Genomic DNA, 25,388 nt, shown 5'->3' on the forward strand with positions numbered 1-25,388 from the left:
CGCAATCGAGATATTACCAACCACCAGTCACGAGAGTACCTTGCCAATTACTCAATATTGAAGCGGCTTGCACTCTGCAACCATGAGGAATGGCGGGGATGGCTGTCTCAAGTACGTGGAACATCCTCTTTTTTTCGAATTCGAGCTTGAATTGCTAACCGGCGATATTATAGACAAAGACTACCCTCTGACGGGTGTAGTCATTTGCTTCACTAATGTACAAGTTGAGAAGAGAGTATGTGTCAAATAGAACCCAGTGATTTGTGAAGCCTCAAGCAAAATCTGACTTACGTTCCTATCGCGCAGACTCCATTGACTCAAATGGCGGAGCAAATGGGCGCGATGCACAGTATCCACCTTACTTCGGACGTAACCCATTTGCTTGTGGGTGACACGAACAGCGACAAGTACAAATTCGTTGCAAGGGAACGGAATGACGTGGTGGCAATGAGACCGGAATGGATCGAGGCCGTACGACACTCATGGACGCAGGGAGAGGACATAGACATACAGGCACTTGAGAAACAGTTCAGACTGGCAGCATTGCATGGCGTCAAAATCTGCATCACTGGGTTCTCGGACCGTGAGTTAGCTAGTTTCCACAACTGAGCATGAGAGAGCTAACAAATGCGCCGCAGTTCCTTTCCGAGCCTACATGCAGAAGACAACAGAGGAGAACGGGGCCGAATACCGGAAAGATTTGACCAAATCTGTGACACATCTTATTGCGCGCACCCCGGACGGTGAGAAATACAAGTTCGCGACAAAATGGGAGATCACGGTTGTTTCGGTAAAATGGTTTACGGATAGCATTGAGCGTGGGATGATCCTGGACGAGGAGAAATATCACCCGCTAGTACCACCAGCAGATCAAGGAGTTGGCGCATGGAATCGATCCTCACCATCAGAGAGGGAGCCTTCTCGAAGGGACAGCACTAACAAAGAGAACTCTTTGAACCCACGACCTCGAAAATTACGCAGGATCGCAAGTACCAAGCTGGTAGATCAAAACGAAAACATCTGGGGAGATATCGTCGGAACGGGGTTCGAAAATAAAGAGACGACTGGAGCCCAAAAGAACCTACAAGGACAAGAACCACCTGAAGCCTCAAAGCCTGTCATACAAGCATATCAGTCATTCGCTAGCGAGACTACATTTTCTGAAAGCATTCAATCTCGTCTTCCGCTGCCGACTGCTCCACCGAAAGATAATGGATTTCTACACGCGACTTATTTCTTCATCAATGGATTTTCTTCCAAGCAGGTTTGTGATCATGCTCTTGCCTGCACTTACTTGAGACTAATGCATATTCTAGACCAAAGTTCTGCGTGAACATCTTACTTATAATGGAGCTAAGTTGGTGGAATCACTGAATGAGTTCTCTAGCCCTACTATCCCCAAAACAGGACATGGACTGTTCATCATGGTGCCCTATCAGACTCCCAGGTCAGAGATTCCGTCAACGGATGAAATGGCCTTTGAATGCGAGGTTGTGACGGAGATGTGGCTGGAAAGGTGCATTGATGCTCGAGCTTTTGTTCCGCCCGAGTCCCATGTGGCGAGCACTCCATTTCCCAGGTTCCCTATACCCGGTGAGATCCCATCAAATGTAAGATTCAAGCTTTCTCTAATGAACTCAGGATTTCCGGAATTGCGGATTTGTTCCACTGGCTTTGGTCGTATCGACCTTTTACACCTACGCAAACTGGTAGAGTTGATGGGTGCCACTTATGGAGATTTCCTGACGCAGAAAGCATCCGTTCTGATTTGCAATGACCCCCAAACAGCCAGCGTGGAAAAACTGCGGCATACTGCCGAGTGGGGAGTTCCAGCAGTGTCTGCTGACTGGCTCTGGATATCTATTCAAACTGGTCAGAAGAAGTCATTTGAGCCATATATTGTCCGACGACAATTATCCCAAAATGCTAGCAGCACAGAGAAACTCGGCTCTTTGTCTGCTAAGCGAAAGCAGTCCGAGAAAAATTCTGGTGATGAACAGCGTGCGGATTCCCCGTACAACATCTCTACCGAGTCCACAAATCGTAGTAGGATCGAGAAGCGAACCTCAGGGAACAGCAATATAATTCGAACAATTCCCATCGTTGGCGATGGATTCGAGGCCGATGCACCAAAACCCTCCGTTCCGGAGTCACGATCTCCAAGCCCGGCCAGAATACTCGACAAACAGGCCCCAGAGGAACCGAATAGCAAACAGCTAACCCCAAGCACCGACCCGATACCATCAATTGCTCCATCCGCACTAGATACAGCTCTAAGCGGACTCCTACAGCAAGCTCGCGCTGCCAAGTCACGACAGCAATCCGAGAATACTACAACCAATGATGACGGGAATCCACCCCGACGAAAGCGCAAGCCCCTCCTCGGCCGTGCTCCATCCCACTCTTCCACCCGAATGCTTGAAGGCCCGCGCCCTGTCTCCCGCGCCAGCTCGATCGACACACTCAACGACGACGGCCTCGGCAGCGCTTTGGAAAGCGCCCATCCGACTAGAGACAACTCCATATCCCGCAGTAACAGTCGCGCTGAACAGAGTCTGTCATCCATGCTCAGCGGCGGTAAATTCGATTTCCTGAATGATAAACTCCCAGCGCATAATGACGAAGATGAGGAAAACCAGGCCCCGCAGATGACTCAGTTGGATTATGAAGATTCCGACGCGGCTGCCATGAGGGCTGAGCTCCTAAGGGATGCCGGGAAGCTGAGTGGAAAGACGATGAAGGCCAATCCCTCGGGGCTGCTTGTTGGTGAAGTCCGGGAGCTGGAGGATATTGGGTGGGGGTCTGGGCGGAGGACGAGGAAACAACCTGCTAAAATAGACGATGAATGATTATTGTTGCACATGGGATGGAGGTCTTGGTTTTTGGTTTTTTTCCCCTTCATCGGTGAAGGCATGGCATTGCATTGCGAATGGCGCCCTCTTTTGTCCATCTATTGTTTGGAAAGAGCGATATCTAGATGTTGTCAATGATAATTCGATTTGGTTTGATACCAAGCTGTATGTCCTTAGGCATAGGTACGATAGGTGATAGATAATAAGTTATCTTGAAAAGCCCAGTTGAAGGTGCATTCTGATACCAGATATTTTATAAACAAAAAGAACAACGAAGAGAAACCCTTCGATCTTGAGGTCACTAACAGGAGAAATTTTGAACTAGATGCAATCTGAATTCAAGGGGAATCTTGGATAAAGGATTAGACTCCTCTGGTCGACACTAACACGCCATGGAATACAGAAGCCAGCGGAGCAAGAAAGCCCTAGGCAGAAATGACTGTAAAGCCGAGGTGGAGGAACATCATGGGAAGAGTTAAGTAAGATATAGAGAAGGGCGAGAGAAGGATGTAATCTGTACAAGTTTGGAGGTAAATGAAAAAGACAGAAAAAGAAAACATCGTAGGAATCATGAGTGGTTGTACAAAGGTGGACCTAGGCTTATGTTTGCATTGCTGCAGCCATTCCGCCAGGCAAAGGAGCATCAAGATCGAGATTTTCGATAGAACGGCGGTTCTCGCTGCTGTCTCGTAGCAGGTTAGAGAAATACTTGGTGGCGACATCGCTCTCCTGCTTGATTTTGGTAACCTCTTGCTTGCGTCTCCCGAGATCCTCGATATCCTGAGATAGACAGGTTTGGAGATTTCCGGCAGGCATGCGCAGCATGCGGCGAACCTCAGTCGAGATTCGATTGGCATTTGAGTGGACGTAGTCCATTTCAGCAAGAGTGGCGGCGATCTTCCGCGACAGGCGTGGGGGAAGGGTGGTCGGGATAGAACTGAGCACATAAGCTGTAGTCAGGACAGCTTGTATGAAGTTAGTATACTTTCTTCTTTGTGAGAACGAACGGGTCAAACTCACCAGCAGCCAGAATGCCAGGCAACAACAGTCGGCGCATGTTGTTCGGGCCAATGACTTTAACAGCACTCAATGCACTATCCACCCAACTGAATCCACCCAATGCCCTACCGCCAAGTACAGTGACCGCAGTCATTGCAACACCTGTTCCTGCTACCTTCTCTTGGCGCTCCCAAAGACCGGCGACATCAAAGAAATCCCACAGCTCGACCTCAGTGTCGACTTGTCGGGCAAATGTGTGGCGCCGGCCACGGCGGAACATCGCATCCGCGCGGAAGCTGAGTGGAGTGAATTTGTCTTCACCAATATGTAGAAGCCCGATATTTTGGATGAAACCGACTCCCTGTACTGTCTTTTCCCGGGCGTAGTCCTCGCAGTCGTTGACAGAGGAAGCAATCTGATCCAACATTGCTAGCTTGAGTTCCTCGGCATACTGGAATGCCGAAAAGAGACCGTGATATTCGACACCGAGGTCTGCATCAGAAACACGCGTGATTGTGTTATTTATTGTCGAACGAGTGTAATCATAGACGTCGTCGCATGAGTCGTCGATAGCCTTGTTGACACCCTCTGCAATCTCTCCTTTCTTTTTCTTGCCGTTCTCGAACGCCGGTTCTAGCTCCGCCAATTCATCGGTCACTCGCTTAAGCTCCGATTGTGCAACATCACGGTTGACTGTGGCAAGGGAGCCAAGGTCAGCCAAAAGATTGAGAAGATATGTTTTGGCAGGCGCAAGCTTAGACCGGGAGCGCTTTTCAAGGACGAACCGTCGCAAGGCTCCTTCGAGGTTCTCGAAGTCTTGAAGTTTCTCCCGTTCTTTGCCCTTGCCCTTATCCTTGGAGTCCTTATCATCGTCATCATCATGGGGATCCGAGCCACCACCGTCACCACTACCGGAGCCAGATTGAGAGATAGCAGGTGCAACAGGTATAGCATTGCTTGAAACAAAATGAACCAGTTCAGAAGCCTCCTTGTATGTGCGAGGGCTGAGTTTGCCGATCTGGTCCAGGATCATACGTTCGCAGCGCTGCTTGTCGCGAATTTGATCAAATCCGTTGACTACCATGAATATATATGCCTTCTCATGAGCAGCGTTCAAGATGAACTCCTTTGCAGATAATGTAAAGTGATTTGCGGCCGAAACCACAAACACAACGACGTCGATCTCCTCCTGCCGAGCAAAGACGGCTGTGGTTTTTAACGAGTCCGAGTTCAAACCAGGCGCATCGATCAGAGCGATGTCAACCACACCATTATTGAGCAGTGATTCATCGATAGACCGTACATCCTTCACGTAGACCTTGCACTGCATGTATTTAGTATTGTCGATGACGATATCTTCGAGTTCCGCGAGAGAATAGACATCAAAGGTGCTTTCGTCGTTGCGGTTGTATGGCGTGTCTTTGTGAACGGCGTGGACTTCTTCGATGCTGCCATTTTCGCGTGCATCGAGGACCTCACAGAAGATGCTGGTGCAAGGCTGCTGATCCTCTGGCAACACCTTTCGGCGTAGGAGAGCATTGCAGAATGTCGATTTGCCTGCATTCAAGTCACCTGTAATCAGGACCTTACTTGAGGTATCCTCAATTCTGTCCCGCAGCGAGAGGAGATGCTTCATGCTTTGGCTGATCTTTCCATCCAACAGGGCGGCAATCGATGCCTTCTCCAACGAATGCACTAGCTCTGCCTGTGAAAGAGCGCCAAGTTTTAGATCCAATTTAAGAATAGAAAATTCTTGCGCAATTTGCGGTGTCATCAATCTAGGAGGCTCTGACGGGACGCGACGTTGGGCCGCGGCACTGGATTCTGCCAATTCGTCACTAGCCGCCAAAGTAGCTGCGCGCCTCAGATCTGGTCGGGGCGGGGTACTGGGTCTGCCATCATTGCCACCAAGTTCGGATTGAGTCTGATGCAGTGATGGTCGTCGGTCCATGGTAGAAGAGGGTGTGCTCTGCACGGAGGGATAGTGGGCGGGCCATTGGCGATTCATGTCCTGGAGCTCCTTCAGTGTGTCAATAGTCCGGGAGATCGCGCGAGCAAGCTTGGTTCGATTTGAGTTGCTGAAAATAATGTAAGCCTTGCACTTCGATAATGGATTGTTTGTGGGGAGACGAGGCATACTAGAGAAGTTGAGAGACATGACTGGCAACAATTTGCTTCTCATGCTCAGCTGTATCCCAAGAACGATTAGTTTGATGTTCACCCCTATATCAAGCACCACTGCGTGACATCAAGTCACCTACCTGCGGGATTCCATTCTCCAGGGCGCGTTGGAGTGTGCACCGGAGTCGGCCTATCCTCCATCAACCCTGCGCGCCAAGCAGAACTTGGATCCTCCTCTGTATCGGCGATACTGCCTCCATAGCCAGAATCTTGATTGAGCGAAGTCATCAAGGCCGTCGCGCTGTCCGAAGTCGAACCGCTGCCCACGGTCATATAAGTCGGCGGGGGACGGAAAAAATGATTCTTCTCGGGAAATTCTTCCTCGCCCGAAAACCTGGACGGGCCGGCTCCAGAAGACGAGCCTTCACCGGGGTGATATTCCTGACTCATGGCGGATGAAAGAATTCAAAGTGGGGGCGACATCCGTCCAAGACAAGCTGTGGTTTTTGGTTGTTTGATTATGAGATGATCAGTTTCTTGGAAGGTTTCAAAGATGACGTCGGGCCAAATGGGGATTAGCGTCCATGTGACCCGGTATCGAAGTAATGCGCCCGTAATCTTACCATACCGCGATTGATGTCACCGTTTCTACTCAGGCTCCTACGTTGTACTTGGATTCACTTTTCACCTCAAAACTGACTGCCCATTACTCCTTGCAATCATGAATGTAAGTCACATACTAGATTGTTGAACATGGTTGCTTTACTTACACAAGGGCTATCAGATCGTCGAATGGGCTTTTGGAAAGCGCATGACCCCCGCAGAGCGCCTGCGTAAACACCAGCGTGCCTTGGACCGTACCCAGCGGGAGCTTGACCGAGAGCGAGTGAAACTAGAAAACCAAGAGAAGAAGCTGGTACAAGACATCAAGAAGAGTGCCAAGAATGGGCAAGTAGGAGCCTGCAAGATCCAGGCCAAGGACCTGGTTCGAACACGGAGGTCAGTTTCTCTTGGTTATTTACTGAACTTTGCAGCATTGACTGAGTTTATGGCGGGAAACAGATATATTCAAAAGTTCTATCAAATGCGCACGCAATTACAGGCCATTTCTCTACGCATCCAGGTACGCGCAAGCTGTGATCCGCAACCCCTTTTAGTTATGCAATGCGCTGACTATTGCTGCTTCCAAGACTGTCCGAAGCAATGAGCAGATGATGCAGTCGATGAAAGGAGCCACAATGCTTCTGGGTAGTATGAACAGACAGATGAATCTCCCAGCGCTGCAACGGATTGCGATGGAATTCGAACGAGAAAATGACGTTATGGACCAACGGCAAGAAATGATGGATGATGCGATCGACGAGGCCACAGGCATGGAAGGCGAAGAAGAAGAAGGAGAAGATATTTTGAAGGAGGTTTTGGACGAGATTGGTGTCGATCTGAACCAAGCGGTTTGTCCCCCAGACATCGAAAGGCGGACCCTGCGGACTAACACATTCCATCTACAGCTTGGTGATACACCTGAACACATACAGAAAGCACCAGCGAATGAAACCCGAGTTGCACAGGCCATTGGAGGGGGAGGCAATACAAGTGACGATGACCTCCAAGCAAGATTGGATAGCCTTCGGCGATGATTACGACTAATTCTGTTACACGCCATTGATGACAGTGTTAATGCGACCTGCTATGTTGAGCCCTGATTGACTTTACCTGCTTTACTGTTACTATTAGCATACCCTACAAATCATTCTTGCAATCTTAGACCCGGCTTCTCTATATACTTCTGTGTCAAAAACATTGAAGAATTCGAGATAGTGAATTATGGGCCCGGCTAACTCCACCCAACATCATGTTGTAATCTCGCTTGAAGTGGTTATAGATTGTAAGGACTGACCAACAAACTGTATGGTGATAGGCTGAGAAGAAGTATGTAGTCAGTTGGGGTCAGTAGTTGATGTCTGCATCGCCGACATAGGAGGCACCATCAAACTGGTCACATCCTATGGAGAATGACAAAAGCTCAGTAGTCTTAGTAGTCGTTCACATTAATACTTTGATCCTGACCAGCCAACGGCCGAGTAAAAAGAAAGACCATGTAGCTGCAACATTGCCTTCTTAGTCCTTCTCAGAGGACTAGGATACTGATTTAACAATAATGTGGTGTCAATTCTAAGACCAGACTGTAGTAGTATCATCATCGACGTACGTCCATCTACGGATGATATACTCTGTAATATGATCCGACGTAGCCTCATAACCCAAACCCTTGAACTTGATCGTAGGCTATAAAGCAATCACTTGCTACATATTTCCATTGAAATAATTGATATGTCATACACTCTAGCTTTAAACGATATGATATAGAGATAAAATAGAACCTAGAGATAAACCAAAGCTGGGCAAATTCGGATATCTGGTATCCAGGGTGGCAGAGGCAGTGATCATTGGTTGGCTCATATTCGTATTCGTGTTCGTTCTCATAATGAGCTATGAGACCTGTTCAGGTGATTTTTCAGGTTGCTCTATCACCATCATCTGCATATTCATGTGCACCCCGTATCCTAAAAGAGGGGCCCCCTTCGAAACACGTACTTGCCACTAAAGCTCTCGTAGCTCGGATTGAATTGGCCATTGGCTGCCTCAATGGTGCTCATGACAGTCTGAACTACAAGAATGTGTACCACTTCTGTGTCCGGATCCGACTTCACGGCGATACGTCCGATTGGAGTATGATCATCTGTCAGCAGCCCGGTGGTCTCCTTAACATCTCGGTGTAAGCTCATATCTCGACTCACAGTGCTTGCAACACATGATGGGAGCCCAGGTGTTGACTTCGGCGGACACCATATCTTTGCCCTTGAAGGTGAGTTTCGCACCAATACGACGTACGTACGCGCACTTGCAGCCCACCAGGGTGTGGAACTGGTAAACAACGTCTATAGAACCATGTTCAAGTCGAATAAGCATCTAGACCGTCATTTTCTTCATCATGAGCACATGCGAGGCTACCCTCAGCCTCACGGCCTGCAAGCGGGGATGTGGAATATAGGGGTGACCGCTCATCAGCAGAAGGATGGCTGCTCTACCACTTCTCATGGTGGTCGCGATTCGAATCCCCGGTTCCTCTCTGATCTCGAGGGCGGTTGAGTCTATGCTCACTCAGGATTGCATGCTAGCATGAGTGATCAAGTGTAAAGATCCACTGAGCTGACGTGGTTGGATGTATTGCATGTGCATGAATAGGTGATGGAGGTGTCGAACTGCATGAATGAGGCTTCGAACCCATTGCAATCCGTACTAGATTGATTGGAATTCTTAACAGCGTCGGGTTTATTACAAAAGAATATATTAAATAGAATACTCCCTAGTTTGATTGAAATGTTCAGGTACAAAAAAAGAAATGCAAACTGTGGGGTTCGAACCCACGCCACTCTCGTGACCAGGGATTTTGAGATTATCTCTCTTAAATCTGGCGCCTTAGACCTCTCGGCCAAGTTTGCAAGAAGATCAAATCTTTTGAGCTTCAGCCAAATTACAAATGCAGCATATTTTGCCTGATGCATCCATGCAGTCCTTTTGAGGCTCGACCGTGACCATTAGGGCTTTCTTGAGTTCCAAGTCAATTCGGTAGCAAACAAATACATTCAGCCATGATGTTCTTACCAATGGGTAGCCTTACATAGTGTATCGTCTTATGAATTAGACTTAGTGAACATGTCGAAACTTTAGTGCCAGATTCTCATCAGCGTCTTTAACTCGCGTAACCATATGCTCACTAAAAATAAAACTATCTTTCTACTAAACGCGATGTTTAGTGGATTGTTAAGCTAAGTGAGCGTTCTGGTTCATGCCGTAGCTGGTCGATATAGACTACACAGAGAAATCCCATGATCTGCTCGACCCGCTAAGTGATTCAACCCGTTGGAACCTCGGCCGAGTTAGTCCAAGGCGCCAGATGAGTAGTATTTCTTGGCTCAGATCTCTACTGACTTGAGCACAGACTCAAGAGACCCTCTTTCATTGAATTCAATGGCCATTTTCTGGCCACGAAAGTGGCGTAGGGTTGAATCCCACAGGTTACATGTTTTTGCCTGTTCAAGTGCGAAGTAGTATCTATCAATGAGTAGTATAGTATTCCTTCAAGCAGGGAGGCGGAATTTTATCAACCCATAAGCTAACCTTGGAAGTTATATAGTAGTTCTACCCGTGGACTTTAGCTTTATGGAGTACGCAAAACCAAATCCTACCCATATCAAAATTACGGTGATGAAATTGAATTTAACTCGCATCCTTATGACTTATATAAAACATTATTCTCGGGATCTCAGACTATAAGCCTCAATGTGATACCTCTTGAAGGGGCGAGTCTTCCTCGTATTGAGAAGAGGGCACTTCCTCATACTGAAAATCATCGGATTCATCAGAATATGTAGAATAATCCGAAGAATCCGAAGAATAAACAGATGAATCAGAAGAATTGTATCCCGGGCTATTAAGGATGGGGATTGACATACCTTCGTCCACTGATATACTCGGCCAAGGGAAACCTCTTCGGCCATCCTCACGGTTTTTATCATGGAACTCCTTGATAAAGGGTCTTTTCAAAGGGCGACCAGACTCAAGTTCTTCAGCAGACCAACGGGAGAACCAAGGAAATGATGATAACTCTTCCAACGACGGACGGTCGGATTTGTCTCGAGACAATGTGACTTGTAACACATCCCTGCAGTCCTGTGAGAGAGATTCACTTATTGCTACATCCTCATTAATCATTCTTTTGCGTCTGCCTTTGACTGCTGGATAGAATGGGTCATTATATAAACCATTATACCCAGCAGACCATGCTAAGCCTCTCGGGGCTGGTTCAGGCTCATCCCAGGGCCAGAAACCATGTAGAAACCCGTAAACTAGAGTTGAATATTTCCACAAGCAGATTTCCCGTTCATCTATAGGTAAGTGGACTGATTCAATACCGACATCGTCACGGCATGGGTCCCTCCAGGTGTCGTACTTCTCTAGTTCCACGGCTCGCTCAGGCATCATCTGGTACTCCTGGTAAGGGATAAAGTGATCCAAATTTGATTCGAAGCCCGATTTCCTAAGTGAAAAGTTAATAATTCCAAAATCGATCAGCTGGACATTCAGATTTGGATCCATGAGATAATTTGTCACCGCTATATCACCATGACAGACCTTCATGTCGGCCAGCTCTACCAGGGCTTGGAGAAGCTGGGAAGCAACTTTACAACCTTCTATTTCCCCCAGTTGAGGTTCTTTGGTGGTGGACATGAGATGGCTGCCATCAAAAGCTGGAAACGGGGGATATCTCTTTCGGATACGTGGTATGGGCCCCTTTGACTTGATCCTGTCAAAATGACCCTCATCAATAACCGAAACAGCTTCATAGCTAGGATCAACACAGGGTGTCATCAGAATAGCTGTTAGCATACCGTGAGTGTAGACAGAGTTGAGCCGTGGGAACCTGTTGCTATCGTCGAGATAGATCAAGAGGAGAGCTTCTTCTGGTATATATCGTTTGATTCCGGTGGGTTCACGAAATGGTACCATATGAGGTGAGTATCCGGTCTTCGTCTCCGTCCACCTTGTTTTCTGAACTTGGGATTTGATTGCGTATTGTTCAAGATCTTTCAGGGAAACACCAGCAGCGCCTTTCTCGCGTGCAATAAACGTGGCCCCATATGCTGTGATCAGTTAGCAATGTATACAGGGTTACTTCGAGGGGAGAGAATGGTCTCACTTCCTTGGCCTATGAATCCATATATCTGCACTCGCTCTTGAAGGTCCGGACACAGGCATACCACCTTGGCAGTGGTCTTCCCCGCCGCACTCAACCGGACGAACTCTTCATAAGAAGTGTGGTTCCAGTCTTGGAACATTGAGCTGTCGCACCTGTGACCTGAATCATCCGGGCAATTACACCTCGAAAATTCCTCGTTATTCCGTTTGCTAAACGCTACTCCTAATCTTTCTCGAAAAACTTGACTTAATTGGGGATATTTTTCGGACAGTGGACTCGAGGGGTCTAAAAGACCTTCGGCACTGCGAGGAAAGCTATTCTCGTAAGAAAGTGGATAGACATGTAGCAAGGGACACCGCAAGCTATGATTTCCTCTGATTGCCCCCAAGTCTCTTTCTAGGAGGTACTGAAAAGCGTAAGGATCCTGTGGATTAATGCTCATGTTTTCAGTCATGGTATCGAATTATCTGAGAAAATTATGGACACTGTGGACAGCTTTAAGAGGCTCATTTATACGCCACCGTCAAAGAATGACGCAATGTATTGTTCTCCAAATAGACAAAGGTTCTATAAAAGGAAAAGAAAAATACACAATGGAAGGTTGCCTAGCAGTGAGGCTAAAACTGCTTTGTCTTATCAGATGACGTCTCGAATACGAGTCATAGTCCCGAAGTCGTGGATGGGTACCCGGGTGGTATGCAGCTGAGCAGGCGTTCCTGGACTGGTTGGGCTCGGCCCCCATATCATGGGGCGTTTTCAGCCTCATGTTAAACCACCCGGGTAAATGAGAACTCCTGGATATGTATAAATATCAACTTTGAAGCCAAAGAATCAGATTATCTAGAAGTGACTTCATTATCAAAGAAACAAAGAAATTCTTCCAATGTCTGCCCTCAATGTCGATTCCTTACCAATCTCGAAACACACCCCAAACACAAATCCAATGTCGCCGGTCGGCCATTCGCAATATGCCCAGAAAGATCCTGAATTCGAACCAATTCCGATCTATGAGGGTTTCAGCTTTTCCAAGGCTATGCCCGAAGAAAGTGCAACCTGGAAATGCGTGAAACGAACGCCCATGCATCTGAATCAAGACGAGTACTCCAAACTGGTCCAGAAGAGGGCAAACAAGAAGTCGACAGCGCAGCAATACCAGAGCCTATCTTCTGATACCCAGCGTGCTCATATAAATCAACTGATTGACGAACAAAAGCACAATAAGCCACTTGTTGAGTGGAGCTTCGTCTATGTCAAAGAGCATAAAAAGCTATCCAAGGCCCGACATGCTTGTCGCAGTGATCATGAAACGGTCACCATGGATGTTATAATCATGCAAACGCCCACAAAGACCCATACATATTCCAGGGCCTTTATGAATAGCGCAGAAGTTATTCGAAAGCCTTATTGGGTGGATACAAGGAATTCGCCTATGTGGTCTCATCACAGACAACAACCTCTGCCGCCGGATCGAAATGGGAATATTTTGCAGCCTGTACTTCAACTGCTGCCTTCCAAGCTGACTCCAGCGATGGTTCCTTTTGCAAATATCAATCCCACTCAGGGCCCTGCCTATCCGGATGGCCAAGATTATTCATCGGAAAGTGACAGCGACTCAGATGATGCATCTATGCTTTCTGACGCATCCGATGAAACAACCGCAACAGACGACCTAGAAAGCATGGAGACTGAGACAGAGACTGAGTGTCAAGAGCCACAACTAAACCGGGCCCCTTTCCGACAGCAGAATCCCAGTCCTCATCGTCGCGAGCCAATCTATGGGCCTCATTTACCCCGAAAGTTCCAAAGCCGTAGCCTTGATCGAAGACATGACAGGAATTCCCATTTCCGCGACCAATTTGAGGTACCTCCAGCCAAGGGTTTTAGCCCAAGACGGACTGAGAATGCTCGATCAGGCTCAGTGCCCGGTAAAAGATATCGAATGCAGCTGATGACTGACAATGAGATTCGAAGCCGAATGCTTGACCACCGTGAAGCAAGTCTCGGACATCGAGAGAAATGGCTGAAGAAGACGATTTCTGAAGCGCGTCAACTTGAGCGTCGTCAACCAGTGAAGGATCAGCCAACAGTGTGTCGCTGTACCTGTCGCTGCGCGATCAAGGAGGAGAGAGAAGATGCGTGACTGATATATCCTTTCGCTTTGGGTAATTTTCGGATATTGCTACTGAGTTTGGACCTTTTGACCGTCAGAAGAATCGCTTTCAATTGCGCAGTTAGTTTGGAATAGGGAGATTGATACAAACAGAATTTGATCAGTGCTAGGTATAAGACATCTTAATTACCAAAGGAAATAGAACTGCAGGGCTAAAAACGCCATTCTCCTTTGCCAATCCTTATTATTGATTGATTTTCTTCTTAGCTCACATTAATCAATGGGTTTCTTTCCCTTTTGCCTTCTCTCTATCTTGCACTTATGTTGGTCTTGATTTTGTTCTATATCTGTATATGGTATACATCCAATTCATGAGACAAGAATATAGCCGCGGGTATAAAATATGTTGTATATCTATTTCTGGTAGACTAATAGTCCTGGTGCCATGCAAGAATTAGTTCCTAGATCTTAAGATTTGGAAAATTAGTTTAGTGAGCCTAGTCAAATGCCGACGTATTAAGTCTTGCAGTTGAAGTTTCAAGACAAGAAAGAGATTGAATAATGAAACCCGAGGAAATCCCAACATATGATGTCTACGAGAAAACTCCCCGGTGAGCCCCGAGGGTGACCGATGTCATAATTGACACCTAATAATTCAGGCAGCAAATCAGCGTGCCCCTCCATTTACACTTTACTTTCCCTCTTCTTCCTCTTCCATAGCTATCACCATTCCTCAAACTGTCTTATTTTCCTCTCCAATTCTCTACATAATCATTCAATATGCCTCGCCAATTCTTCGTCGGTGGTAACTTCAAGATGTATGTGATCTCGAGCTTCGCTACCCCGCGGTCTCAAGCCCCTCTATTCTTCGCCTACTCGTTCCATGAAAGATCGCGCAATTGACCCTTTGAAGGAACGGTGTTGCTCAGAGCATCACCGACATCGTGAAGAACCTCAACTCCGCCAAGCTCGACGACAGCACCGAGGTCGTCATCTCTCCCCCGCCATCTACCTCGCTCTGACCCGCGAGCTCGCCGACCCCAAGATCGGTGTTGCTGCCCAGAACGTCTTCGACAAGCCCAACGGTGCTTTCACCGGCGAGATCAGCGTTGAGCAACTCCGCGATAACAAGATTAACTGGGCTGTCATCGGCCACAGCGAGCGCCGTGTGATCCTGAAGGAGTCTGATGAGGTATGCATACCCGCAGTTTCCCTATCATCTACAAACACTACAGCTAGATGAAACATAAACTAACTATCGCCGAATAGTTCATTGCCCGCAAGACCAAGGCCGCCATTGAGGGAGGTGTCGCTGTCATTTTCTGCATCGGAGAGACTCTTGAGGTACGTCATTCCTACCCGGATTCCCCATTTTCGTCCCGATAGTGGGTCGTCGGGTCAAGACCGGCTATATGTTTTTTGAATGCATCCCGCTCACACCCGATCTCTTATGTAGGAGCGTGAGGCCAACAAGACTATTGAGGTCGTCACCCGCCAGCTTAACGCTGCTGCCAAGGAGCTGAGCCCAGAGCAGTGGGACAAGGTCGTCATTGCCTACGAGCCCGTCTGGTATGAACTTACCCCCTTGTTTCTATACCAGCATAGCTCTGGACATATCTGACATCTATCTATAGGGCTATTGGTACCGGAAAGGTCGCTACCACTGAGCAGGCTCAGGAGGTCCACGCCGCCATCCGCAAGTGGCTTGGCGAGTCCATCTCTGCCCACGCCCAGGAGAGCGTTCGTATCATCTACGGTGGCTCCGTCAGCGAGAAGAACTGCCGCGAGCTCGCTACTCAGCCCGACGTTGACGGTTTCTTGGTTGGCGGTGCCAGCTTGAAGCCTGCCTGTAAGTTCTCAGCACATGCCCCATCTATTGAAACCATTCATCCAAGATTGGTACTGACCAACGCCTGCAGTCGTCGACATCATCAACGCCCGCATCTAAGGGGTTTCCAAATGAAACCAATACCCCCATAGTGCCCCTATCATCAGAGTAAATAGCTCTGACTTGTAGGCGTGAGAGATATGAGACAAAAGCTTGGAATTTCAAGTATATTTATCATGAATCTATGTACAATTCTGAAGTATATTTCGATAACACATAATCGTTGCTACCCAGCGGAGCAGTTATTTCCTAGCCAATCAGACTGTCCAATGATATAGGCTTAGACAATAAGTGTGGTCTTGGAGAGCACGTAACTTATGAAGAATACAATACCGAGACCCCAACCCCACGCCAATACGACATTCCAGGACTCCCGCCCCCACTCTGGGCAGAGCCGCTGGCCGATGCCGAAGAGGCAGAAGGCGATGATGAGAACGAGCCCGGACCCAGCCCGACGCCCGCGCTCACCAGAAGCTCCTTCACCCGGCCTTCCCAGAGAAGCCGCACATTCCAAGACTGATCGATGCGCAACTTAATGACAGAGTCACTCGTCTCAGCCTCACTGCGAACAACATTGGAACCCACAAGTCCCTCGGGACGAGCCGGGTCGTCTAGGAGGGGAGAAACAGGCGAGCCAGGCAGGGAAGCGCCGAAGTCATACATGCGCATTTTGCGACGTGCCCATTCGAGATCGTCGTCGCTGGACGAGCTGGATTTCTTGTTTTGACGCCACAGCTCGCAGCCAGCGACCATCTCACTTTCCCAACTGTAGACGTTAAAGCCGAAGCGAGAGCTGAAGGCGAGGTTGGGTGAGGCGCGGAGGGAGTAGGTTGTTGATAAAGAGCCCACAATCGGAGCCAATGTTAGTGTTAGTGTATAGGGGAAGGTTGATATGGGCGTTGGGATGCTGGAAGATGTTGATGATGGCGGCACTTCTGTGGCTGCAGGTAGTGTGGTGAATCGCAGGCCGGTGGACATGCCGATCAGTGATGAAATGGGGGAATAGTATGCCTCTGCGCCTGCGGAAAGGAGGGACAATGGTGGCGGGACATCCTTGCGAGTGTATCGAGGATCTGGGCCGAAGTTCCAGAGTCCACGCCAACCGAATAGGGCGTTGTCTGTGCTGAAGAGATACTCGTTGCTGTACTTGCCCGTGTCGTGGGATAACTGCGTGAGCATTGAAGCCTGTGGCGCGGACTTGGATTGCGGCGGACCCTGAGTTGAACAGACTGCTAGTGACAGCTGCATATTGGTAGAAATTCTGCGTAGAAAGAGCGCATATAAAGTGGTGGGAGGTGGGAGATGGAGAGAAGCATGGAGGAGAGTAGCTTTTCGCTTCGCCTCGTTCTCTTTGTTATTTTCTCCATTGTTAGATTCTGATTGTCCTGGACGATTTCCACCGGTGAGCCCGGGAATGCCCACGCCGTCTAATAGCGAGTCCGATCCCCATATCTGGATCGGGGCCGCGGGGGCCTGCACTTGGCGGTATCCCGGGGATATCTTTCGAAGCGGGATTGATGCGCTTCCACTTGGTAGGTTGTTAAATGGCACTGTGCTAAATAGGTATGACACAGATCCATCGAGTAATCCAACAGTCCCGAGTGTATAACTGGTTGCAAAATGGGGAGTTGCCAGCGACGAAAGGTGAACGCGCAATCGTTCCGGGGTCGAGAAATCGAGAATCGCTGTGCCAAATAAGTTAGCCCAATCATCTCCCTATACTAAACGAAGACTTTTGAGGATAAATCAATCGCATACATTGAGCGGTGGTGTTGAGTGACGAGTACGAGTTGTCGCGATTCCAGTGGGTCGCCTCGGCGAAGGATAGCTGGATGTAGTCCATAAAGTCCAGCATTGTCCGGACTCAGCCCCTGCAGGCCACGGTATGACTGACGCCGTCGAATCAAAGAAAAGAGCGTTTAGAGCAAGCGCAATCGAAATGAATCACCCTGAGAGATTACAGCTGATTGCCCCATTCAGGTTAGCGTTGGATAAGCCCGGCGGGAGGTTAATCCGGTTATCAGCGAAGAAAAAATGTCTGTGGGGGAAACATCTAACCTTCTGTCTGAATTCATTGAACCACCAATTCTAAATCATAATTCACCATGCCTCGTTCAAAGCGTGCGCGCGTCGTCCACGAGTCGAAGACTGCCAAGAAAGATCACAAGGAGCAGACCCGCCGTCTCTTCGCCAACATTCGGGAATGTATCGAGGAATATGATCACCTTTTTGTCTTTGCGGTCGATAACATGCGGAACACCTATTTGAAGGATGTGCGCACTGAATTTGCCGACAGCCGGTAAGCATTATCACTCCAATTCGAATTTGCTTGAGACATTGCATTGGGAAAAGCGCTTGAATATCAGCGGTGGATCTGTTATCCAATATTGATATGCAAATCCTTCAAACAAGATCAGTCATCTAACAATATCACCACAGAGTTTTCTTCGGTAAGACCAAGGTCATGGGCAAGGCCCTTGGCTCTGATGTCGAAAGCGAAGCCGCTCCCAATCTGCGCAAACTCACTCCTCTCCTCACCGGCGCTGTTGGCCTGCTTTTCACCTCCCGCACTCCGGAATCAGTGATCGAATACTTCGAGAACTTCCGCCCCCAGGATTTTGCCCGCGCTGGAACCGTGGCCACCCGCTCTTTCACCATCCCCAACGGCCTGGTCACCGCTCGGGCCGGCGAGATTCCTGCTGATCAGGACGAGCCTGTCAGCCACACTATTGAGCCCGCGCTCCGCAAGCTCGGTGTCCCCACCCGTCTGGTGAAGGGCAAGGTCATGCTTGAGCTGGTTGAGGGCCAAGAAGGCTACCCCGTATGCAAAGAGGGAGAGACTTTGGACTCACGACAGACTACATTGATGAAGATGTTCGGTGTCACCTCGTCCGAGTTCAAGGTCGATCTCAAGGCGTACTGGACGCGGAGTACTGAGGAGGTCAAGCTTCTCGAGACTGAGGGTGGAATGGATGTTGATGCATAGATGGGATCTTCATGTTTTTCCGTTTTTTATTACTTCTTCTCTTTCCCATTCGGCTTCCGTGTGGCCGAGAAAAAGAACTCTGCTGGGCATCTTATGGAGTTTGGTGAGGGCGCTTTCTTTGCAAATATATTGAAGACTTGTGTGTTTTATCTCTCTTTCTCTCATCCTTACATGGAGGGCTTTCCCTCCTGCTGGGTTATGAGCCTATGACAAGATTCGGAATACCAGGTTGAAAAAAAGTCTACAAATTTACCTCGTTCTTGGACATTGATCAACTGTAGTGCAGAACCGCTAGCTGTATTGCCTAGAATTTCATCTATCTAGCAAGATACCTGCCTTCAGTCATTTCACATGGTCCTTACCTGGTCTTACCTGGTGGTTCACCAGATTCCATTTCGCACGGAAGAGGACCAACTAAAATACAAATACTTACCCCTGCAGAGTAAACGAAATCTCATTAGGGCCGAGGGGATGAAAGGAAAAAAAAAAGAAAGAGCATTGGAACACAAGTGAAGAAAGAGAACACCGAGGGAGACAGATATAGAGAGAACGGGGAATACAAGCACAATTCATGAGAATCTCCGACTGCCAGGGAGTTGAAGTGGACCAAGCAGGGGATATAGAGAATAACCACTTTGGCATCGAGTTTTGATGCTGGTATCGCGGCATGAGGTGGAAAACATGGACGGTTGTGATCGTTACAATGGACGGTATTGGACCTGGGCCAAATTCATGATTTACCCTCTTACCCTTGAAAAAGAGCCATGAAAACTGGGTAGATCAGTTATACCCACCAGCAAACCCAGACTTTGATCGGAAAAAGGTAAGATCCGGGTAATAAGTGAAGGTTTAATACCTTCTCCTGGAACGAGGATCATCGTGTCCAGGTTCATCCTCACGGTTTCGCTTGCGTCCATAATCCTCCCGGCCGCCATCACGGCCACCATCGCGGCTGCCACCGCCGCCATACCTGTCTCCACCACGCTCACGATCCCGGTCCCGGTATCGGTCTCCTCCGTTTCGATCTCCCATGCCTCGGTCTCCCATGCGGTCACGATCACGATCCCTGTAACGGTCATCGCGGTCATAATCGCGGCGGTCACGGTCAGCAAAGCTGTCTCGGGGGCGCACAGGCTCTGAATTGCTGCCGGTTACACCACGGTCAAATCTGCCGGCACCACTACCGCGGTCACCACCACGATCACCGCCGTAGCCACCTCTGAAACCTCCGCTGCGTCCACCGCCAGGGCCGGAGGGGGCGTTGGGGGAGCCTGTCCACCGAAGCCCCCACGGTTACCCTGGTATCCAATACCACCGCGAGGACCACCAAAGCGATCACCACCGCCGCGGAAGCCTCCACCACGGAAGCCACCACCTCCACCTCTGCCACCGAAGCCTCCGCGGAATCCGCCTCCATACCCACCCGGTCCAGATGGTGCGTTGAAACCAGGGCCACCGGGGCGAGACGGCATGGCCTTGGTGTATCCGCGCCCTCCGAGACCGCCACCAAAGCGACGGGGCTTCCACCCTTTGGTAGTGCGGCCACGCTCGACATCTACCAGGACTCGTCGATCTTTGATTCGGATGCCATCTGTTTCTTTGTAGGCCGCTGGTATTGGGGAAATAACTGGGGTCAGCAACGTTTCTTACCGCAAGACAGAACACACGACTTGGATTAGTGCCAGATAAATTGGCAATGGTGGTGATACCTTTCATATCTTTCTCGCGCTCATACACGATGAATGCATAGCCTTGGTGAGCTTTCTTTTTCTTCTCTGATACTGTGTCCTTGACCAAGGTAATCTATAGTACAATGTCAGCGTTTGCAGTTTCAACAAAAATATAGAAAATGATACATACTCTTTCGATGGGGCCAAATCGGCCAAACTCTCGTTCCAGATCGGCTTCTTTGACTTCGTAACTGAGGCGTGCAACAAAGAGAGTTTTGAATGGGTCACCTCGAGCTTGAGGATCTTTCTCTGGATTGACTAGAATACATAGCCATGTTAGCATCATTAAATAGAAACAAAGTAAGAAAAAGACAAGGCGTACAGTTTTGCAGTCCATCTGCTATCTGCTTCTCTAGCCGCTCTTTCTTTTCAGTCTTCTGACGCAATTTGCGCTGCACCCAGCTTTCAGTTGCATTGTAAGGAACCTCATCGGCAAAAGCTTTAGCGTCGGCAAGGAACTGGGCAACTCCAGAGATAGCGCTCTTTTGGCAGTCATCTGGTGCGCGATCGCTTGGGGGCAGGTATCGAAGGGGTGGACGAGGCTGAAATAGCGCCAAAAGTGGCGGGGGGAGCTTATCTGTCATAGTGAGTTATGAACCCAATGCAGACTAAGTCAGGACGTGGAGTAAAGATGATGTGTGGAAGTCGATCAGGAGGGAGAGCTTCGCGTCGCAATCCTGGTCTTAGCGTCAAATGATGGAAGTTCGCTGCACACGCCATTGGTGCCGCGACTCACCGCCCTTGCAAATCACGTGCACCAGAAAATGCCCCGGGCAGCCATCGCGACTCGTAAACTACGACGATAATTGTTTGACGACTGAAAAGATGCCTTTGCGTGGAATTAGAACGTCGACGGCGGCCAGGGTATGTTATGCCCAGACTTCTGCTATTCAATTGCCGGACTGACCCTGATTATCTGCCTAGAACGGCGCCGGTGCCTTCATCCTACAATGCAAACGCCTTGACTTCCATTACTGCAACTTCGCGGGCAGCTCAAAGGGCATGGTGTAGGTTTATACTAGATGGTGCAATTTGGCTTTCCAGAACTATCCGACTGACATTGAGCGTCACAGTGCTTTCTTAGAGAAAAACCTCCCCGCCTTCGCCCGCGAAAACCCTCAGATTGAAATCCGTGTCTCTCCCCGACCCCAAAAGCACCCTCTGATTAAGGGCCTCTACATCAACGGCCGCGAAAAGCCTGTATGTGTACGGAACTTGGAACCCAGCGAAATCCTGAAGAAGGCAAACCTCCTGAAGGAAGCCAGTGGAGAGAAGTTGAAGCGGGTGAAGAAGCCGGTCACAAGTTTGAATGAGAGTGTGCGTGGTATCTGGTCACCATACCACGGCGATCTACGGGGTGTCTAGACGGATTTGTTATATTTTATTTTCACGGTTCTTGTTCTCTCAAGCAGTGGTGACTATCAGGTGTCCTCACTGCAATCTACTGTACTATTGACCTGGGTTCTGCTTTATTTCTTCATTCTTGTCTATTTGCTATCTGGAAGCCAATGGTGTTCTGAAACCCATATTTTATGCATACCAAAACCGAACCTGCATCGATTTGAAGACAAGTCCAAGATTAACCACCTATATCCATATTCAAGTGTCAGCCTTGAATTTTGTCTTGTCATAAGTCCTGGATGTTGCAAGACTTGCTCGACATAAGTACTTGCATGTATATACAATGTAGGTATCTCTGTACCGATTTTCTGCAACTTCGCAATTGAATGTTTTATGTTTGACCGATCCCATTGCGTATAATCGATCTTTGTTTCTATCCCCCTCGGATTGCACCTCTTGATGCTCATCCCAATTGCCATCTACGCCACCTGGACGCCTCGTTGAACTGCAGAGCTTGACTCATTTGCCATAATGAGGATTAGAGGTTCCATTGTGGAAAACCTGCCTTTGAGTGTCGGTCAGAATAAAATCACGGTAAAGGCCCAGGGTGATATTCCCAGGTGGATTGGTGATATATTGGAAAGGGAGAAGCCACTTGGCAGATTGGGACTTGGTGCTGGGAGGCCTCTAGCTTTACGGGCGAACCGGCGGCTTGAATGTGAGGAGGAAGATAACGAGGCGATCACAACCAAAGAGAAGTATGGGGTCCGGAGGGAGTCTGAAAAGGAGATCTAGAAGAGTAATAGACTTGGTCTAGAGTTGACTACAATCAGAGAGGCGCCATTTCAAATACCCATTAGAAAGTCATCATGCCATGACTGTTGGATCTGAACATCGATATGTGAGATAGCCAAAGGACATAGCAATGGGTTTGTCCGTTTTGAACCATCATTTATGAGTTACGTTTAGCTCAAAGTATGCAAGTTTCAATCTGTACGTGTTACATAAATGAGGGCTCATATCCATGCAAGGCTCTTTAATTCCCACACGTGTCAATATGATTGCACAGTGCCAACAGAGTGAGCTTAAGGGATCCAGTCAGTGACCGACGTTAGTGAAAGATCATAGAGGGGACTGACCGTTACTGTGACTTATTTCGACTTGTCGTATGCCATCTCGTCCCGAAAACTGGTAGCGCCGTTTTCTTTATGAGGGTATTTCTCCTCGTAGCCCTTCTCAAACCTATGACCGGCAGCGTTATTCCCTTTGGGAAAGTGTTCCTCCTCGTAGCTCCTACTAGCCGAGGCTCCTTGGCTAACGGCAACCGCAGTTACAAAAAAGGCAGAGAGCGCAACGAACAAAGCAGGCGAGAATCTCATTTTAGCAGGGTGCGAGGGAAAGATTAGCCCTCGATATCTTTGTAAATTGCACAAGATTAAAAGAACAGATTGTAGGAAATAGCGTGTATGTATAGGAGATTTGGAAGCAGACAAGTCCTAAAACAACTACACTTACCAAAGTGATCTAGTAACACCTAATTGGACATATTTTCAGGTTTTACCAATGTAAAAATGCATGGGAGTCGACTTCAATAAGCCAGCATTGCCTCCAAACGGTAAGGGAAACAGTCATACAGTTAGTTGTGAGTTGAGTCCATATGCCGTTCGGTTGTATGGATAGTGGCAGGTATAGATTGCAACAATGAATGCCAGATTTGTAATGGAATATCTGGCTAGCTTTAGACTTGGCAACCCATGTGCGACTTTCAATGCGTATCTATCCCGAATTTGGAACCGTGCTAGAGAATCAGCCGAACCTTTCGGCTCTTGCTTTTACCCCATTCTAGTTACGTGCTTCTCAAAACACTGGAATTGCTCAGAAGAGGACAAAGGTGTCTAATCCTTGAGGAAGAAGAAGAATGGCCATCAAACTGTCTAATATGAGGGTATCGCACTCTCAAGAAAACCTTTCTGCAGGAGAAAATAGAGAGTACGATAAATTCCCTCTTATCGGGATAGAAAAATCCCACATCTATCGACGTTGCTGCCAACTGCATCGCTCACTATCCTTGCACCCAGTGACCAAAAATGTGCAATGCAGTTGTCATCTTACTGTGGGTCCTAAGTCGCCTGGCCAAAAGACCCTAGCCTTCTGTGAACCATTTGTTGGTTGCAAGATTTGAGCTCTGATGCAAGAGGCAGTGGAATATCATGAGGTCGACTGGGCAAACGACTTCCACCAAGAGTCCGTCTACCGAGGCATGCCAACTGCAAACTTAGAACTCGCATGGGATCGTCTTTGGAGACGTAGGGATTGCTGTCAAGTTGAGAATTTGGCCAAGCTGCTAGAGATTTATAGAAAACAATATCAACGTTCCTCTGAACAAGCTAGCCTCGCTCAATCGATCGACGAATGTAAATTGGAAGCCCACACCCGCACAATATGGCAGAGGCGCCGAAGCTAACGTGGAGGTATTCCATCAACTACATTTGTTATGTCAAGAAGCCATGTTAACCACTGCATTGAGACACTATGTATGCATATTATGTGTGTAGGGGGTGTGATACTCGTGCTATTGAGGCTAGATGCCTCCAATTTGCTTGGGGCCGAGGTAGACTTCTCCACGCACCATAAATGTCGCCGATTCGATAAGTTGACCAAGTGGATGGCAATGCATGCTATACCCACAGAGGTGTTTTGAAGATTTGCCATAGATAGAATTGTTACAAATAAACATTTTAAATTGTTAATAAACTATAAGCATAAGATCATGTTCTATCCAGCTCCCAGATCGGTCGTTCACTTGCATAATGTTCCTAGACACGATAATGAGTTAGCACCGGAGACTTCTGAAACACTAGACAGAAGTTATTGCCAAAGAGATTCCGAATCACCTTGACCGAGCCTGGCCAAAATAGATATACGAAATTTGATCATCAGATAAAGCACAAGTGTGAGACGTCTCAGCGTTTATAACTCAGTGGATATACCGAGCTACTAACTTCAATATGTTTGAATATCTCACAGATTTAGCCAAGAATTGTCTCTTCTCGACATGCAGCTTCCATTTGACATTGCCACAACACTCCTTAGTGCGAATATTCTTTACGCCAACGTCAAAAATGATTGAATACTGGCTTGTTCAGTAGCTTTCTTGGCTTTGATTGCCCAAGTGGCCTTGATCTACTGCAACTAGGGAAGCAGCACGGATAGAGTAGAAGTGGCACTGACATGTAATTTTCGAGTGTTCCTACCTCGTGCAGTTAGCCAATCAAGGGATTATATTGGTGAACATTATATGTACATATTAGTATGTCGAGCGAGAATCGATTCAAATAACCTCGGGGACCCACACTGAGTTCGGCATCGGGCCGACCCGCACAACTCTGTATTGTGGGCTAATCTTGGCCCTACCTCATGTGCACTCCGTACAAAATTGGATGTTCACATCATAGAAAGTAAAAAACATGAGATAATCTAGGCTCTTGTCTATTATTTTGACTATGGTACATGATACATACACATGTCGTAAAATTTATTTGTGCTGGCAGCCAGTTCTCAGATGCATTTTCACCACATACATACAGCAAAATTACTGGA

At 48.1% G+C, this 25,388-nt stretch overlaps 13 protein-coding genes across 13 annotated transcripts; 8 read left to right on the top strand and 5 right to left on the bottom strand.

Annotated features, from left to right (window-relative positions):
• Positions 1-89: 89 nt before the first annotated feature.
• Positions 90-2,849, top strand: N7500_000875 (uncharacterized protein; the record flags this gene model as incomplete). Its single annotated transcript, XM_056672021.1, has 6 exons — positions 90-111; positions 174-235; positions 307-583; positions 639-1,264; positions 1,317-1,593; positions 1,642-2,849. The coding sequence occupies 6 exons, from the start codon at positions 90-92 to the stop codon at positions 2,847-2,849; spliced, it is 2,472 nt and encodes an 823-aa protein (XP_056537594.1).
• Positions 2,850-3,452: 603 nt separating this feature from the next.
• N7500_000876 (mitofusin) lies at positions 3,453-6,422 on the bottom strand (the record flags this gene model as incomplete). Its single annotated transcript, XM_056672022.1, has 4 exons — positions 3,453-3,817; positions 3,873-5,929; positions 5,991-6,039; positions 6,113-6,422. 4 exons carry the CDS (start codon positions 6,420-6,422, stop codon positions 3,453-3,455), a joined length of 2,781 nt encoding a protein of 926 aa, XP_056537595.1.
• A 271-nt stretch (positions 6,423-6,693) lies between these two features.
• Positions 6,694-7,609, top strand: N7500_000877 (ESCRT-III subunit protein DID4; the record flags this gene model as incomplete). The annotated part of the gene is made up of 4 exons (XM_056672023.1): positions 6,694-6,699; positions 6,757-6,971; positions 7,035-7,095; positions 7,163-7,609. 4 exons carry the CDS (start codon positions 6,694-6,696, stop codon positions 7,607-7,609), a joined length of 729 nt encoding a protein of 242 aa, XP_056537596.1.
• Positions 7,610-8,464: 855 nt separating this feature from the next.
• N7500_000878 (uncharacterized protein) lies at positions 8,465-9,122 on the top strand (the record flags this gene model as incomplete). The annotated part of the gene is made up of 2 exons (XM_056672024.1): positions 8,465-8,748; positions 8,918-9,122. 2 exons carry the CDS (start codon positions 8,465-8,467, stop codon positions 9,120-9,122), a joined length of 489 nt encoding a protein of 162 aa, XP_056537597.1.
• Positions 9,123-10,313: 1,191 nt separating this feature from the next.
• Positions 10,314-12,187, bottom strand: N7500_000879 (Protein kinase domain-containing protein; the record flags this gene model as incomplete). Its single annotated transcript, XM_056672025.1, has 2 exons — positions 10,314-11,677; positions 11,734-12,187. 2 exons carry the CDS (start codon positions 12,185-12,187, stop codon positions 10,314-10,316), a joined length of 1,818 nt encoding a protein of 605 aa, XP_056537598.1.
• Positions 12,188-12,616: 429 nt separating this feature from the next.
• N7500_000880 (uncharacterized protein) lies at positions 12,617-13,873 on the top strand (the record flags this gene model as incomplete). Its single annotated transcript, XM_056672026.1, has 1 exon — positions 12,617-13,873. One exon carries the CDS (start codon positions 12,617-12,619, stop codon positions 13,871-13,873), a length of 1,257 nt encoding a protein of 418 aa, XP_056537599.1.
• A 750-nt stretch (positions 13,874-14,623) lies between these two features.
• N7500_000881 (triose-phosphate isomerase TPI1) lies at positions 14,624-15,791 on the top strand (the record flags this gene model as incomplete). The annotated part of the gene is made up of 7 exons (XM_056672027.1): positions 14,624-14,661; positions 14,757-14,832; positions 14,889-15,035; positions 15,113-15,187; positions 15,300-15,412; positions 15,478-15,692; positions 15,763-15,791. 7 exons carry the CDS (start codon positions 14,624-14,626, stop codon positions 15,789-15,791), a joined length of 693 nt encoding a protein of 230 aa, XP_056537600.1.
• A 255-nt stretch (positions 15,792-16,046) lies between these two features.
• N7500_000882 (mitochondrial distribution and morphology protein 10) lies at positions 16,047-17,586 on the bottom strand (the record flags this gene model as incomplete). Its single annotated transcript, XM_056672028.1, has 2 exons — positions 16,047-17,416; positions 17,490-17,586. The coding sequence occupies 2 exons, from the start codon at positions 17,584-17,586 to the stop codon at positions 16,047-16,049; spliced, it is 1,467 nt and encodes a 488-aa protein (XP_056537601.1).
• A 250-nt stretch (positions 17,587-17,836) lies between these two features.
• Positions 17,837-18,717, top strand: N7500_000883 (ribosome assembly factor MRT4; the record flags this gene model as incomplete). The annotated part of the gene is made up of 2 exons (XM_056672029.1): positions 17,837-18,030; positions 18,171-18,717. The coding sequence occupies 2 exons, from the start codon at positions 17,837-17,839 to the stop codon at positions 18,715-18,717; spliced, it is 741 nt and encodes a 246-aa protein (XP_056537602.1).
• An 849-nt stretch (positions 18,718-19,566) lies between these two features.
• N7500_000884 (U1 small nuclear ribonucleoprotein 70 kDa) lies at positions 19,567-21,031 on the bottom strand (the record flags this gene model as incomplete). Its single annotated transcript, XM_056672030.1, has 5 exons — positions 19,567-19,988; positions 20,057-20,326; positions 20,385-20,520; positions 20,578-20,705; positions 20,770-21,031. 5 exons carry the CDS (start codon positions 21,029-21,031, stop codon positions 19,567-19,569), a joined length of 1,218 nt encoding a protein of 405 aa, XP_056537603.1.
• A 241-nt stretch (positions 21,032-21,272) lies between these two features.
• N7500_000885 (mitochondrial 54S ribosomal protein mL43) lies at positions 21,273-21,812 on the top strand (the record flags this gene model as incomplete). Its single annotated transcript, XM_056672031.1, has 3 exons — positions 21,273-21,311; positions 21,372-21,454; positions 21,521-21,812. 3 exons carry the CDS (start codon positions 21,273-21,275, stop codon positions 21,810-21,812), a joined length of 414 nt encoding a protein of 137 aa, XP_056537604.1.
• Positions 21,813-22,319: 507 nt separating this feature from the next.
• On the top strand, positions 22,320-22,583 carry N7500_000886 (uncharacterized protein; the record flags this gene model as incomplete). Its single annotated transcript, XM_056672032.1, has 1 exon — positions 22,320-22,583. One exon carries the CDS (start codon positions 22,320-22,322, stop codon positions 22,581-22,583), a length of 264 nt encoding a protein of 87 aa, XP_056537605.1.
• A 356-nt stretch (positions 22,584-22,939) lies between these two features.
• On the bottom strand, positions 22,940-23,167 carry N7500_000887 (uncharacterized protein; the record flags this gene model as incomplete). The annotated part of the gene is made up of 1 exon (XM_056672033.1): positions 22,940-23,167. One exon carries the CDS (start codon positions 23,165-23,167, stop codon positions 22,940-22,942), a length of 228 nt encoding a protein of 75 aa, XP_056537606.1.
• Between the last annotated feature and the right edge of the window lie 2,221 nt (positions 23,168-25,388).

The sequence above is a fragment of the Penicillium coprophilum genome, assembly GCF_028826855.1.
Source record: "Penicillium coprophilum strain IBT 35676 chromosome Unknown utg000001l_segment0_segment0, whole genome shotgun sequence".
NCBI classification, from domain to species: Eukaryota; Fungi; Ascomycota; class Eurotiomycetes; order Eurotiales; family Aspergillaceae; genus Penicillium; species Penicillium coprophilum.